A 16,569-nucleotide genomic window follows, 5' to 3' on the forward strand; every position below is an offset into this window, starting at 1 on the left:
CTCTTACAGGCATTATCTTCCAACTGTGTCTCGATCATACCTTTACATCTCACAAAACCATCACTGAAAATATTAAACAAGATTAGCTATTGATAATCTAAACAAATCTTCTTTCAATATTACCTGTCCTCTTTCCTACAGCAAATTTCTTACCCATCCTCAATTCTTTTCTGAAACCCCATCCTAGTATTTTCTCACAAGGCACTGAATCAAGTGATTTAAGTCCAGATATGAGACCCATTACATTTTACTTGCCTGAAAATACTCCCAAAAAGCTATTACATTATTCTACTATAATCCAAATTGCAACATACTATACTGGATTTTATTCTCTTTCTCTCTTTAACTTCATTTTAATGCAGATATTTATGCCTCCAACATAAATCCTAGCATTTGTATTGCATGTCTCACTGGAAGTATAATTGCTCCACAAAGAAGTGTTACCCTCAACTGCATATTCAAATAGGACAGAAGACGACACTTAGAATTAATATGGTCCTCTACTGGACACGATGCAGACATTTTTGTCAGAATTTTTCAGGTTATTTAAATTTTAAAAAGAAATGTTCTCTTACTTCTTCACCTCCAGATACCAGCCTTACTGCCCTGTCATCTGCTCATGTTCTATTTTCTCCCTCCTCTGTCTTCCTACCCACCAAGATTACTCTCCTAGCTCTCCTCAAACATGCCATGCTATGCTACAGGCTTTCCCATTTTCTTTTCTTATATTTCCTCTAATCTCAAAGGTCCAAGACAAGTTCTCAATTTTTTTTTTCATATGCATTCCTTCCCCATGTTACCTCTGCTCCCCACTTCTCACTGAAGTCACAGCACAGAGCAGCCTCACAGTTTAATTTCAGGCTGCTGATGAAGGTGTGGGGAAGCTCCTATTCATTCCTCAATTTCACCTAATTAGGTGAACAACTAGCTTCACTTGCAGCAGTGCAATTACTAGATCAGATATGAGGAAGAGAGGAGCTTAAATCTGTGCACACTTTTATGAAAGTCAAATTCATCCCATAGCATCCCTGACACTATGCTACACATCCAAATTTCAAACTCCTGTCCAGACAGCAGGAAGCATGAAAGAACCTCATTTCTGAAAGGCTGCTTGACAAGACAAAGCCAAAACATTTCTCCTCCCAGAAGTGAGCCACTTAATTTGAAGTTTTCTAAAGATAAGGGGAGAAAAAAAAAAAAAATTTAAAAAAAGATAAAAATTCTGATAAACATTTGGGTGAAAAAAAACAGCTTTTAAGCTTAGCACTGTTAGAAACTGCAGACAACCAAGTTTCATATGCAAAAGCATCAAGTATGAAGATGCAGGTGCTTCAAGTACATCATTTACAACAAGTCTTAGCTACATTTTCCTCATTTCCCACTCCATCCATAATCAAAGGGCAAATTAGAAACTATTTTAGAATAAGAATAGGCTTCATGAAGTAACATTCTGTCTTCATCTTTTACATATTAACTCTACATTAATTCTATAACAAAACAACCCAATTCACTATCCAGTGTTCACTGCAGAGAAGTTAAGACACACATACAGGCACTATGAAAGCTGACAGGTATACACAGAAAAATAAATCTTTTGTGACTCAGTGCTACAAGTGTTTTTGCTTATCTTAGTGACAAGAAATTAACATGTAGTTACAGTCTTCACCAAATAGTCTTTTCAAAAAAAAGAAAAAAAAAGGTTGATTTTTGTTTGGGATCATGAACTCACACAGAATTTTAAAACATTCCTAGTCAAGTTTTTTCCCAAAGCACCTGAACTTCGTTTGTCATATCCTGTCCCTTTTCTTAAGTTATAGCTTAGAAACAAAAGTTCTGTTATGTAGATACTGAACACTAAGGACTCCAACCCAGCCTAGCTCAAAATAGCCCCAGTACAGCTCCTTGGCCTTTGTACTGCCAGCAATAGGAATTTCAAGCCTAAAAAGGGCACACAACCCATATGGCTTAACTACAAGGTTTACTACTTACAAGAAAGAAATTAGCTAAGGATGTGAGAGGCAACTTAAAGACTAGTACTTCTTTGAAAAGATGTCCAAGAATGTTTACACATTACAATTTCATCCACGGAATCAAATGGGAAAGGCATGAGACATGTTTTATTGGGAAAAATCTGACTAGGCAAGCCTAAGTATCTTATCTGAATTGGATCTAGGTGGATATTTAAGACACTTGCTTTATTTTACATAAGCACAGCTGTTGACTAGGTGAAACTCAAACATGTTTAAGTAAATGTATGCATAAAGTGGGAAAGGGTCAACCATTTTCTAATTATTTTAGTCATTAATAAATTCAAGATTATTAGGAATGACAATTATTTTGAAAGAGTCCTGCTTTGGAACTAACTTGTAAAAACTGAAAAAATAACAATACAGCAAATACAAATCAATTTTCACTACATCTTACTAAGTACAACTCCTGACGATCTCCAGAAATTCTGCACACACAGAACTACCAGAAACACATTTAGCACAAGGTGCTGAAAGCACAAAGAGAAAATTAAGTCCTCTTTGGAACATTTTATCAGTCAAAAATTCTTACATTTTTAGCACAAAAATTCATATACACCTTGTTACCTTAGCTGTGATTGGAGTAAATTTTCCATAGAAAATAAAATACATTTTATCTTTAAGCTGAAGAGTAGGACAGCCAAACCAAGGAACTTCAGAAAATTTCAGGTCCATTACTAAGAAGCACTAGTTACACTCAGAGTTTTGCACTGCTGGAAAAGCAAGTGAAAGACCCAAAACTAAACCAAAAGTTGTCTAGCATCATTGATTACCTTATTTAAAGATAGTACAACTTTTTAATCTTCTTTAAACTTGGTGAGCTTTATAAGTGAGAAGGCAGATGTAAACACAGTTGATAGGCTTCAGCTTCTAAAGCTACTTCACTACATGGAGTGACCAGAACTCATCACTTCTTTACAAATCAGCCAGCTGTTCAAACAACTAAAATAAATCCTGTTGCTAGGAGAGTAACACCAGGCACTGAAGACTTGAACAAACATTATGTTTCGAAACAAACCTTAATTCCTCCTCACAACAGCAAGCAGATAAGAATCTGGTAGTCTAAATGAATACCAACAGTAAAGACAAATTATGGGATCTGCAAACAACTCAGCACAAGAACTCAATTCTAATAAAGCACAAAGGTGTTTCTGAATCAAAATCAATTAATGGCATATAGGCCAATACTCATAAGAAAATAAAATTGTTTAAAGTCACAGAAACACACTGCAACGTTGGGCTATTCTACTGCTTGTAGGGTCTATGCAATATAAAAAACTAACTGGCAAGAAAACAACATTGCATCAGGCAGAATTAAACAGAGATAAGCTAAATTTTATAAGGTTAGTTTGACCTCGCATTCCCCAGTTGTAAAAAAAGTTACTAGGGAGTGGTGATTCTTACTAAGCCAGACAGCTAGTGCCAGGCTCAAGCAGGACAATACACTGCTTATCTATTCAAGCCTACTCTGAGAAAATTGGGCCTCTGAACTATAAATCAAGTAAAGGCTTTTCAAACTTAGCAGAATCGCACAAGTCTTCAGATATGTGCTTCACTGCACAATTAATCCTGCAATTCTCTACAATTGCCAATTAAAACCCAAAATAAAACCAAATACAGCTATTTTTGCACATAAGAACAAAGATAATTTTTAGGATATAACATAAACTGATAAACTGGGACATCCAAGTAGCTATCCAATTACACAATTATAGCCCTATTCCTTTTTAAACTAAGGGCTGCCCCCCTTCAGAAAACATTACAGACCTTTTAGAAAGTGAATAGTAGCTCCGTGCTTGCAATTACTTTCATTTAACACTTCAAATACCTTTATCCATTTTAAAGGTCACTCAGCTTTGCAGCAGTCCTTGATTTAATCTGCCAAAATAACTATTCACTGCATCACTTCTTCCTCGCCACTTTTTGGTGGAATGAGTTGAATATATCAAACAGGGTGATGCAAATCATCTAATAAGATTTTTTTTCTTTTTCCAATCAACTAGTCACCTCAGTTGTGAATTCCAGACATTGACATTCCTGTAGCTCCTGCCTCACATCCACGTTTTTCATAAGATCATAACAATCAGATCAGAAAAATGAACTGACTATATAGATGAATTTTTAAGAGCAAAGCAAGTATGAAGTACAATTTTGTTTCAATATAAGTAGACTATGGTGATTGATTAAAGATACTGCAGCACCTAAGAGCAGAGACAGTTTGGATTTAATGGAGATTTTTCAACAGAAAGTATACCACAATTCCTGTGATGCTATAAAGTCCTAAGAGATTCTCCATCAAGTTATATTGTTCATGCTAGACTGAAATAAAAAATTTAACTTCACATTCTATCTGCAATATAGGATTGAAAAAGCAGTTGCAGTAACAGAAAATGTCAAAGCTTCAGTAGTTCCTGCAACACTAAAGGTCAGGTTTCAGACCAAAGCAACAAGTCTGCAACCCCAGGCAGCTCCTACCTCTGTAAAAATGACTCAGTAAAGAATATCTGAATGCCCAGAATACAAACACTTGGCTGTACCTAAGACAACATTCAAACTAAGACTCACACTGGAACTTCTGATGGGACAACACAGTTCATTTACTACTGCAGATGCTCTCATACCAAGGGAATTCCCCTAATGATACCCACTAATTCTCCTGTATCTTCTGAATCTGTAAGAAGGAACTGCAGTGGAAGTCCCTACCAAGTCCCTTAAGTAGCACACATGGTTTGTGTTTTGTCTTTTGCATAGCTCTCCTTCAAACTAGTTATCCAAAATATTACCTAAACACCTAGGTAGGTAATATAAAATCTCATTGTTTACTCCTCGAACAGGTCTGCAATTTTAATCTCCAGATTAAACAAATTTATTCTTTCCAAATGCAGGCTTATATTCACTCCTACTATACAGATGGCTCTGATTACTTTGGATAAATCAGAACCCAGGCTACATGGTCTTTGTCTGAGAAGTGCACCAAAATCCTGCTTTGATTTGTAAAGCCTACTGGGTTTGGTTCAGTTCTAAGATGTCTAGAAATTTGTTCTTGAGGACACAGTCTAAATAATAAAGTTTGCTGTGACCGTTATGTAAGTAAAGGTACTTGAGAAATTCATATTTCAGTGTTAACTATAATTTAAGACTAGAATACACACAATGGTCTGTTTTTTCCTTTCCATAAATGCACTCTTAAAAATTAAAAGGAAACATAGTAACAAAATTTAAAAGCTCTTGGCATGCACCTTTAATTTCTAAACACCATGAATTAAAGCTTCAAAGGAATTCAACACAGACAGCCTACCTGACGGCTTCCATAACCAAAGGGAGTACTTGATAAATTGGTAGTAACACTGTGTAGGATAATTTCACCACTTAAAGATCCAGAAGCAACATAGCAATCATTCCAATTGTACGTAACACACGTGACTTCATCTTTATGATCCTGTGGGGGAGTGAGGTTACAGGGAGAGGGTAAAGGCATTCAGCATAACTATATACCTTCCCAATCTGTGCTTTTGCAGAGAAACTTCAGCTTGATACTTTTTTTCTGACCATCTGTAACATTTTAAAAGTTAATTTAGGAGTTATTACAGAATATCCCAGGAAACACCATACTGAAGATCAGCCATTACATTTTAATCACTGTCCAATCGTTTTCACAAGAATGTTTTAATAAATTAGTAAAGATTATGCTGTAGTTGTATACACTAGCTTAATAAGACAATCATAGAGATATCTACCACAGGTGTCCTTAATGTTCTTTTAAAACTAAAGTCTTCCAGAAACCAGTGATATTTGAATACACTTTCTGTTAATTTGATGTACTACTGCCAACTTCCCCTTCTGTCACTTTTAGCATTAGCACATGTATTTACCAAATAGCTTTTTGCTATAGTCATTTACAGTAATAATCTTGTGTTTGCTGAATATATAGGGGAAGACAATCAATAATTCTAGCCCAAAAAGGAGAAAAAGGTATTTAAAGTACTGTCTTAGCTACTTAGTAATTTTGTTTTAAAATGTAACTTTAAAAGTACATGAACCATAAAAAAAGTCAAAGCTAGTTTTATTGCTTCTTTAATAGTGGTCCTAAATGAGGTCAAATCATCTACTGAAGGCATCATTGAAATATACAGGACCATCCAAAGTTTTGTGCATCATAACAAGGTTTTAGAGAATTCATACTGGATCAGTAAGAAGACAACAACCATGGCCCACATTTGCATAGTGTTAGTTCTACTACAGTATTCTACAAATACAAAAATGTTTTCTTGTTTTACTTACCAGAAACAGCAATCTTCTGAAATGCTGCCCTCAGAAAAAAATCCCTTTAGAGAACAGCAATACAAATTCTCAAAATAAGAAGCCTACTCTGAAAATTTATTAAACATACATTACTTTTAGACTCATACTCTGAAGACATCAAGGATATGCACATGTATGTGTGCTAGCTCCTATCTGTGAACTTGCTCCTACACATGTGTATTTTTACAGATGGCAGCAAAACCTGAGCTCTTCCTCAGCCAAACTTACCTTAAGGCTACGGTAAACCTTTCTGGATTTCAGATCCCAGATATTAACAGTGTTATCAAGGCCTCCACTCAAAATATACGAAGAAGTAGAATTCAAGCTCACACATGTCTGTTTTGCCTGATGGAGAAGGGGAAAAAAAAAAAAAAAAAGGAATGTTAAAGATAATTAAGGGATTTATTCAAATCTACTTAAAAATATATTGATGTGTGTTTTCAAATTCACTAACAGAAATAGTCTCACTGACCAATGGAACTATTGGTACACTACAGTAATTTCCCATCAAAAGGCATTTAAAACCCATTCCAGTTTGGACATATGTTTAATATACTTCAGAATTTAAATACATTAATGAACTCCTGTATGTTCACATTTTCCCCATTTCAAACTTTTTTAGCAACTTTTCCTTCAATATGCATTTCCCCCTTAAATTATAGTTCTCCAAAGTACAATCATAGACTTCTAATCATGTACTGACTTTTAAGAAGAAAATGCTTAGAAAAAAAAACACTCCTTCAAAGAAAATCAAAAAGTTGTCTAAGTCATGTACTTCATATTCCCTAAACATTACAGGGAATATTATAGCAGCAAACCTCATAATTCCATAAAGTGATTCTTTTTAAAATAATCACTGAAGTACCAGCTTTTGAAATAAATGTCCATCTTAATGATAGACCTACACTGAGGACAAATTATTATTCAGTTCTATCATGTTGAAAATTCACTTTTAAGTTCCTGAGATTTGAATAAAGAACAAACAAGTCCATCCAATTATTGACTTGATAAAACTGGAGATGATTGCATTAGTTATAGAGCAGATTTAGTGAAATCTCCTCCAGGACAAACACTTCACCTTTGAAAGTGTTTGCTTCAGCAATGTGAAAGCCTGGTTTGAACACCTTTTCAAAAATTTTCCAGTCCAAATTAGCATTACAATAGCTATCCAAGGAGAATAATTACAATGGTATAGAACATTAACAAGTCATTCAAGTAATCACTTTAAGAGTCTCCTGCAAAACTAAGTCCAGCTTTCCTAAGTTTATAAGGCCAGGCTTCCATTTAACAGGAAAAAAAACCACCCCAGCCGTAACAGCAGCTCTCCCGTTTCACATATTTTCAGAAGCTAGTGCATGTACACCCCAAAGACAACCTTTACACAGACTCCCGTGTTTCTCAGCCTGCAGTTTACAGGCATGCATAATACTGACAATTCAAGTTGGAAAATCAACTCTGTTCTACTCATTAGATCAGGTTTGAACAACTGGCTGCCTCAGGCTATCACCCACCGAGGCTCAGCAGGCCAATTCCCCTAGCAGCAAGTTATCAGCACCAGAGGCTGGCAGAACCAGGCTTGTATTTTCTTACTGGTAGAATCATCTCAGAAACAATATTTCCCCCACTTTTTATACATATTTAATTACACAAAAGGAACTGTTTTTACATACCTGTCACAACTCTAACAAGACTAAAACTAAATTGACCCCAATATGCAGAACAGATGTGATGCAACCAGTACATAAAGCGGAGAAAAAAAAGAGGGAACAGCATTACTGATACTTACTCCTTCAGCTATTTCAAAGAGTGGCACAGGTCTGCTTTTACAGCTTGAAATAACTATTTTATCACCCGCAGCAGAAGCAGTGACCAGGTATCTATCTTAGTCTCAAGTTATGGACGATAATTGTATTATACTGGGGATTAATAAAAGCAACAGTGCACTTCCCTTACAGAGAGTGATTGGTTAAACAGTCTAAAGTACTGGACCTGGAAAGGACCTAGAAATAGAAACATAAGGCTATTTTCCAAGTCTTCATTAAGAAGCTCTTGCATTAACTACAGCCCTTACATCCCAATACAAGACAGAGCAATTTCTTTCAGAGAGAACTATCCAGCAGATGTTATTTAAGAGCTCCCTGCTGCTAAGGCAGCTTATCTGGTCTACAATTTTGCTTCCCCACCACCCCCAAGTAAGAGCCCCATTTATCATCAGAGCTCAAAGGAACATAAGCTGCTGCTAGCAGGCTATGGATTTAAAGTACAGTCCTGTTTGTGATAAATGCTAAACACCTTCACCATAGTTTCTAAAGTACAATGAATGTTTGCTAATTTGTCTCCCTCTGTACTGAGAAAAGGAAAGCAAAATCTCAAAAAGAACCTTTTAAGGCACCAAATACCTCAAAGTAGTAAGAAAAGCCTTCAATAGAGAACTACTGAGCAGAGAGACTGCTTCTGCTCCCCCCAAAATGAGTAATCATTTAGATCTGTGCCCCATAGATCTTCAGGCCAATGCCCATTGTGATGCTGTATTTGCTTACTTAAGAATACAGGCTAATTGGCTGGATTTAACACTAAAGAACTGGAAGGCAGATTAGTGTTTGCTGCTTCTTTCATTATTTAAAGGCACCATTTTAGCTTGCAGAATATGCAGAACCAAAACCAATTATTTACCCTGAACAAATCAACAAATACTCAAAAGCATCTAGAGTAATACACTTCATCATTTCACTTCTGGGGATGAAGCTGAGACTAGGTGGAATAAAGCATGACAAGACAGACTGTCTACAGCTAAAGTTTACTAAACAAAACATGTGTGTATATATAAATATTATATCTATGCTTCAATTTATATGCAAGCTCCATAGCTAAAAACGTTCATTTGTGGTCTGATGTTTTTAACTTTTTTACAAGAGGAAGGGTAATGTAGGTTAGACATTAGAAAGAAATTCTTTAGTGTGAGGGTGCTAACACACTGGAAGTCCAGGAAAGTTGTGAAGCCTCATGCCTGGAAGTGCTCAAGGCCAGGCTGCATGGGGTTTTGAGCAGCCTGGTCTAGTGGGAGGTGTCCCAGGGGGCACATGCAGGGGGCGTTGAAAGTAGACGACCTTCTAGGTCCCTTCCAAACCAAACCATTCTATGATTATTACTTAGAGAAGAGACAGTCAGATCTTGCAGGACTTAATTGTTAGGTGCCAGCATCCTGTCCTTCTTTCACACGAAGATCAGACACCACAGCCTCTCACCATAACAGCCTCACAAGCTGTTCACCCGGCAGGGCACAGTTTTCATGACATTTCCCATATATCCACATAACACCTGCTACCTCATCTAATCATCCTGCAACAGGCTTCCAAGACAGAGGCGAAAGGACTAAGGGGCCAGATTGATATATTTTCATACATAAATCACAATCACCCTGTGCATGTTTTCCTACACATCCAACAGGTTAGTGCTTCCTCTGTAAATGCTACAGATAGGGCAAAGAAAAGCTGTGCCTCCAGAGTAAGAGATAATTGTACACTATCAAAGGCCATCAGAATCAGTGAGAAGCTGTGCAAGGAAAACCAACAAAAAGATCTTTCATTACTGTTTTCCTCTCTACACTATGTGTAGAATTTCACAACACTAGCAATTGCCTTGCTCAGCCTTGTCAGTGAATTAAGCACTGCCTTGAAAGTGAACATTGTAATCAACTACTGAGGAAACAAATAAGTAAGCTTTAGGTTGGCAAGCAATTGAAGCACATCATCATCATGAAAAAAGTGTTAGCCTCCTAAAGGAAAATTCTTCAGAAGCATTTGTCAGCATGAGTTCATTTTGCAAACCACAGAATTTCCACATTATATAGAACTCTGTTTATGCAAGACTTCAAAACTGCATCAAGCCTGTGATTTACAGACACCTTAATATAAAAAAAAAAAAAACAACAAAAAAAGCCTGAAATTTTGCAAAATGCCCACAAAACTATGACTGAAATTGTAAAGGATACTATTGCTGGCCCAATATAATGAGCTGACTGGATGTGAGGGTGTGTGTGGGTTGAACTGCTCCAGCACAGTCAGAGAGGAGGAATCCCATATTTTAACGTCATCTCCCGAAGAAGCAAAACGGATGCTCTCTTGCATGGTTGCACCTGGTTTTGCAAAAATAAATTGAAAAATTAAAAGACACATATACATAAAAGTTAAACAGTAACTTCACAAGTCATGAATAATTTTACCTATGCCGTTTAATACTGTTTTCTTGATAACTGAGACACTTAAAAGTTACACAACTAGCACCCTTCAGCTGAATACAGCACTGAAGCAGCAGAGCTCCACGCTCTGGTTACCTAAGCTCTTGTAGGAAACGCGTGCTTTCCTTCTCACAAAGGAAAAGCCAACCCCTCGGTGGTATCAAGGGACCAAAATGACGCGTCTGTTTCCAGAGTTTACATCTACCTAGACCGACCCGAGAACTCGCTTCCCACCAGTAGATGGGGATACACCAGCTCGAGTCAGGCCGGCTGCTGGAAGGGACGGCAGGAGGTTTGGGCCGAAGGGACGGCAGCGCCCATCCCGCCATCCTACAGCAGACGCCCGAGAACCCTTTCAGCTGAATCCTGAACAGTGCAAAACGGGTGATGACGAGTCACTCAGCACTGAAAACCCAACCAGAACACCGTAAAGCGCTCTGCTTTGACAGACACCGTTTCAAGAGCCCAAGCCGCGCTCACCGATTCCGCGTCTGCAGCTTATTCTCAAGTTTTCACTCTGGGTAATTTTTCAAGGAGCAACAAACACGGGCTCAGAAGGCAACTCGCAACCACCCTTCAGCCAAAAGCTTCCGGGACGCTCCCGAACACCTTCAGGCCACTCATTCCCAAGAACGAGCGGGAATAAACAATTCCCGCCCAGAGCGGTTCAGAGTCGCTGACGAAACGGGCCGCGAAACTCAAGCTCCGCAACCCCCCTCGCTCGCCCGCTGCCCAGGGCACCACGGGGCTGATCGCTCCCCCTCCCGCCTCGCACGGGGCTTCTCCTCCGCTCCGCACCCCCAGTCCCGCAGGGCCCGGGACAGTCCCGCGCCCCACAGCATCGCCAGAGCTCGGCCCCGCACCCGCCTCGCGGTCCCCCGGGACGCCCAGCTCCCCCAGCCCCCCCCAGGCCCCGCACCCGCCCCGCGGCCCCCCCGCCCCGCACCTGCCCGGCCCGGCCCGGCCCGGCCCGCCGCCCCGGGCCCCGCGCGCCCCCGCGCCGCGGTTGGCTCGCGCGCCCCGAGCGCCCCGCTCCCGGCCGGCTCCGCCCGCGCGCCCGGCCAATGAGCGCCGCGCGCCCCCTCGCGAGCCGCCGCCCTCCCGCGCCCCGCGGAACGGCCCGTCCCAACAGCCCCCGCGCGCCGGCGCGCGCGCCTCTCCCGGCGCCTACGGTGGCCCGGAGGGGCGGGCGCGGAGAGGCCCCGGGGGGCGGGCCCGGGGCGCCGGGCTGCGGCGGGGCTGGGGCCTGCCGGGCGGGGCCTGCCGCGGCTCCCTTGCGGTGCGGGCGGGCCGGTGGCCCGCGCGGAACTCTTCCTTGGCAACTGCGGAGGAAGTTGGAGCCAGCGGTGTCGTGGACCCGCAGAGTCACAGAATGGATTGGGTTGGGAAGGGCCTCGAAGACTATCTAGTGCCACCCCCTGCGTGGCAGGGACACCCCTCACTAGGTCGGGTTGCTCCAAGGCACGTCCAGCCCGGCCTCGAGCTCTTCCAGGGACGGGGCTTCCGAGCTTCCCTGGGCAGCCTCTTGCAGCGTCTCGCCACCCTCGCACTGAAGAGTTTCCTGCTCGTGCCTCACTTAAATCTCCCCTCTTCCAGTTTTAATCCATTACCCCTTGTCCTCTCCCTACAGGCCCTGGTAAAAAGCCCCTCTCCAGCTTTCCTGTAGCCCCTTCAGGCACTGTGGCCGCTGTGAAGTCCTCCCAGAGCCTTCTCTTCTCCAGGCTGAACAGCCCCAACTCCCTCAGCCTGTCTCCACAGGAGAGGTGCTCCAGCCCTTTAACTATCTTTGTGGCCTCCGCTGGACTTGCTCCAACAGCTCCATGTCCTTCTCACAGTAAATCCTGCTCTGCACGAAGTTCATTTTGAGCTACACCAAAACTGGTGTTTGCCACATTTTAAGTTGTAAACCTGGAGGGAAGGCTGTGTTTTGAGTACTGAGTTAAAAAGCATCCAGCGCAGCCAGCCTGGTCCTTATTCTCCAGTGGGACATCTTGGTGTCAGATCATAATAAATAATAATAATAAATACATTCCAAACAGAGAAGTTCCTGAACATGTCAAATCCATTTTTATTAATCCTCACAACATACCTATTTGTATCACATTGCAAACTTTACTTTCAATGACTGATCAAGTAAAAGACATAGTTTTTTTACCTATCAGGTAAAATAAAAGCACTTCTTCAGAAGTAATACATATTTTCATTGTCTCTGCTTTCTAAACCTATGTAGTAAAATGTTGTCTTTAAAGGGATATTAGACAATAAAACTGGAGCAAAACTAAGTGTTTCTGTAGAGATCTGGTTTCAAATGAGTCCTTACCTTTTGTATGGCACTGACATGCAGTAGATCTGAAATGTCCCGTTCTCTTTGCTGATGGAGTTCTGGTTTTCCAAGTTCATTTCAGCTCTAGACTGTGTAAGTGAACTCAGAATCAGGGAAGAAACTCATGTCACTGATATAGAAAATGCTATTGTAATTTCCCTATAGCAATGAGGATCATGTCTTTATTGCCTCTATTCATCCTCATTAACCAGTCATTAGTCCTATCTATCATCTGTCTTCTCAGATCTCTGAGTGTTAAGGGATCTACAGCATTCCTACAAGTCTCCACCCTCACTTGACTTTACTTTCCTAATTTGCTTTTAAACCAACCATATTTCTCTTCTAAGGCCAATACTCGTTATTCTGTTCTTATCTATTGTTGATACATAGAATCAGAAATCTTTTATTTCCTGTAACAATATCCTCTGGCTTTTTTTTTTTAAATCTCCTCACTGTGGAGTGTAACTGTGTTCACAGGCAGGTAGGTGAGCACCTGCCTTCCAAGCCCTGAAACCTTGAAGTTGAGCAATTAGAAATTTTTTTTTTCAGTGAACGTGACCAGCATTTTTTGCTTCATTCTGTGGCATGCACACAGACGACCCTCCAGTTAAATACATTTTTCCTTCTGCTAGGACCTCTGTTGACATTTTTTAATGCCAGTGACTGTGACATGTTTCTTCTTGGTATTTCTAAGAAGCCACTGTGACGTCTTGGCATACAAGCTTTGGGGAAAGGACAGCAGGAAGAAGCCCAGTTTTTGAAGCAGAGCGGTACTGCTGCTGAAAGGGAAGAAGGCCGCCCACACCAGGCAGGGCATTCTGAACAGTGGTGCAAGGCTGTAAAAGTGACTCCCAAGAACATTCCCTCACACTTCAGACAGATCTGGTTTGGAGGGGAGAAGTGCTTTGCCAGTGGAAGGGAAATGCTCTTCATGGAGCTTTCGAGGTGAGGAAAATCAACTCGTCTCAGCAAATCTGGGGGAATCTCAGCAAAATATCCAGCACGTGACCATTTTGCACAGCCCTCTACCAGGAAATAAGGGCCTTCCATCTTCCAAGTGCAGGATTAACTCCTTTCATCAAGCTTTTTGGTGCATGCACTTTTAGTTTTTAAAATATATTAAAAAGTCCAATCTATTTCCTACCACTAAGGAAAAAAAATAATAAAATATGGTAGTAGCATCTCAACTGGCAAAATGATGCAGTGCAGGGAAGTGCAGGCCTGGCATGACAGCAGAGGCCTTGAGACCTGGAAGCTTAGGATGCAGCAGAGGAGTACAGGCATGGGATGCGAAGGGGTGGGGCACATTCCTGGTGCTGGAGATCATACGGCTGCAAAAGACTCAGCGTGAAAGACTCACCGACCTCGCACAGGACAAAACCAGTTTTCACGGGAAACAAAGAGAACTGAACCCAGGTACCTACCACACATAAACCAACGTGTATATTGAATTTGGATGTAACATGGAACTGCAAACCTATGAAGGAAGAGCAAAGTTTGGAAGTGTGTTAAAGCTAAAAATTATCCCAAATGGATCCTAGAATCAGGGAGAAGAAAACATCAACATCATATTCCTCCTGGCCCATGACTCCACATGTGATGACTTGTCCTAAATGCTCCTCACAGACACACACCAGCACAAAACCATGGACCTTTGGGCCTAGGGGAACAGTGCAAGTATGAGGATTACACAGATGAAGAGGGATAAAAATAGTAAGAGTGTGTAAAATAATTTCAACTGTATTACTACTATTATTACTATTACTACTATCATTACTTTAACTTCTTATGCATCATATTCTGATTTTCCACTGTGTGACACTGAGGTTTTTGGTGTAATTTGCTTCACCATGTACTTTTTTTTTTTTCATATTAAGTAGAATCCTAAATCATGCTGACATGGGAGACAAATGAGAATAATTCTAATTATCTCTAGGGTTTCAAAGTGGAAAATTGAATTGTAGTGCTAAATATTTGACTTCAGCACTTGCCTTTGGACCCTTTCACCCACTCTATTTTAAAGATTAACCTGTGCTTCATATTCTCACTTCTCTCAATTTGATTATGTGCTCAGTATCTTTAACTCAAAGAAAACCTTTGGCAAACATAAATGGAACTCTTTGCTGGCTTAATTAGTTCAGCATATTAGCCTGCAATTCCAACAATTCATTCTAGTTCCACCATTATTCTTTTAAAAAATCTTTCTTCTTGGATTTCACTGAAAATGGCTTTGGAAACAAATGACAATCCCTTTTACATTGTGTCTCAGTTGAATAATAACTTAAATTTGCAGCCTTTTTCTTTCAAGGATCTGAAAATCTTATCCAAATGTTGATGCAGAAAACTTCAAATCCCTCACTGATGAGGGGATTACTGTTATCTTCAGATAAAGAAACTGAGGCACAGTGAGGCTAATTACTAGGATTATTTTCTTAGATTGATGTCATCCAAAAACTGGATAAATACTTAGGCCAAAAAAAATATACCATGAATTTGAGCTGTAGCGGCATTTTAAAAAGTCACATCCAATTGAATAAATCTGTGTGAAATTACTGATTTCCATATCATAAAATTATTTTAACCAGAAATAATTTCAGGTTGCTGTATATTTGGAGGCATGAAACAAATCCTGTGAATGCCTTGAATATGCAGCTCTCTGTCAAGGCAGCAATGTAACTTAAAACAATATTGAAACAGTATTTGAAAAATGACATATTCTACAACCCATTCAGACCTGTCAATGTTACAGTCCCTGTTCAATTTCCATTTCAGCCCTGACACAATCTTGATGATGCAGTTATTAATTAAAGGACCAGAAGCTTGTTTTGGTCTCAGAATGCTTACTTCATCCAGTTCACAGAACAGCCAATTCCAAAGGAATTAAACAAACGAACAAACAAACACCCCCCCAAAAAGAAAACAAAAAAAACCCCAAACTGTTCTTTAGTTCCCTGTAGGATTCTTCTTATGCCTCACCCAAGAAGATAAAATGTCCTTCATTTCAGAATCCATTCAGTTTGTCCCCACAACACTCTCTCTCTTCCTTTGCTCCATCCAACAACTTATCAGATAGGGAAACTATGCATTTCTTTCACAGGTGTGGAATGGAGAAATATTTCAGTTACTATTTGAAAAGAACTGCTAAACCTGCCAGTGATTCAAAGCTGTCAAGGTGCTAAGTAGCACTTGAGTGGTGGTGTACGGGGCAGATCACCAAGCAGATCTCCACACAGCCCCCCCTGACACTTCAGGCTGTGAAATCTAAATAGGTGACTTTCCCCTCTTCCTTTTTAATTTTGGAGACAGTGACACAGATAAGTATTGTATAGAAATTTAATTGAGCATGGTGCTGACACAAATTTATTCTGGTCTCACACATTGAAAGCTTTTGTCTGAACTCAATGGTAAGAAAAAACCCACCCAAACTACTATAATACATAGAACAAGAAGCAATTTACTTCACAATTAGCTTTGTAGTTTTATCCTGTGCAATTACTAGAGACATTTAGATATGAGCTTCCTTCCTTACAAGCAGATTTTCATTAAGGAGATTAATTCCATGCTAAAAGAAAAATATTTTCTCCAATATTGTCTTCTGAAACCTGCACTGAATATTTAATCCTGTGTTTATGAGAGTAAAATCTGCTGCTATGGATACAGTGAGGTCAACATTTCAACAT

General features: G+C 40.1%; 1 protein-coding gene across 3 annotated transcripts in view; it reads right to left on the minus strand.

Moving 5' to 3' along the window:
- NEDD1 (NEDD1 gamma-tubulin ring complex targeting factor) overlaps positions 1-11,595 on the minus strand; it is a 28,179-nt gene extending 16,584 nt beyond the window's left edge. The window contains exons 1-5 of one of the 3 annotated variants that reach the window (XM_051632961.1): positions 11,513-11,595; positions 10,321-10,464; positions 8,116-8,210; positions 6,558-6,674; positions 5,326-5,466 (exon numbers count right to left, since the gene is read on the minus strand). In XM_051632961.1, coding sequence (XP_051488921.1) covers positions 5,326-5,466; positions 6,558-6,674; positions 8,116-8,210; positions 10,321-10,456 — 489 coding nt within the window. In that variant the 5' untranslated portion in view covers positions 10,457-10,464; positions 11,513-11,595. Of the gene's footprint in view, positions 1-5,325; positions 5,467-6,557; positions 6,675-8,115; positions 8,211-10,320; positions 10,465-10,551; positions 11,027-11,046; positions 11,128-11,512 lie in introns of those variants that run through there. The other 2 variants (XM_051632868.1, XM_051632783.1) reach the window with 2 other exon arrangements.
- Positions 11,596-16,569: the final 4,974 nt, after the last annotated feature.

The sequence above is a fragment of the Apus apus genome, chromosome 1, assembly GCF_020740795.1.
Source record: "Apus apus isolate bApuApu2 chromosome 1, bApuApu2.pri.cur, whole genome shotgun sequence".
Taxonomy (NCBI): Eukaryota; Metazoa; Chordata; class Aves; order Apodiformes; family Apodidae; genus Apus; species Apus apus.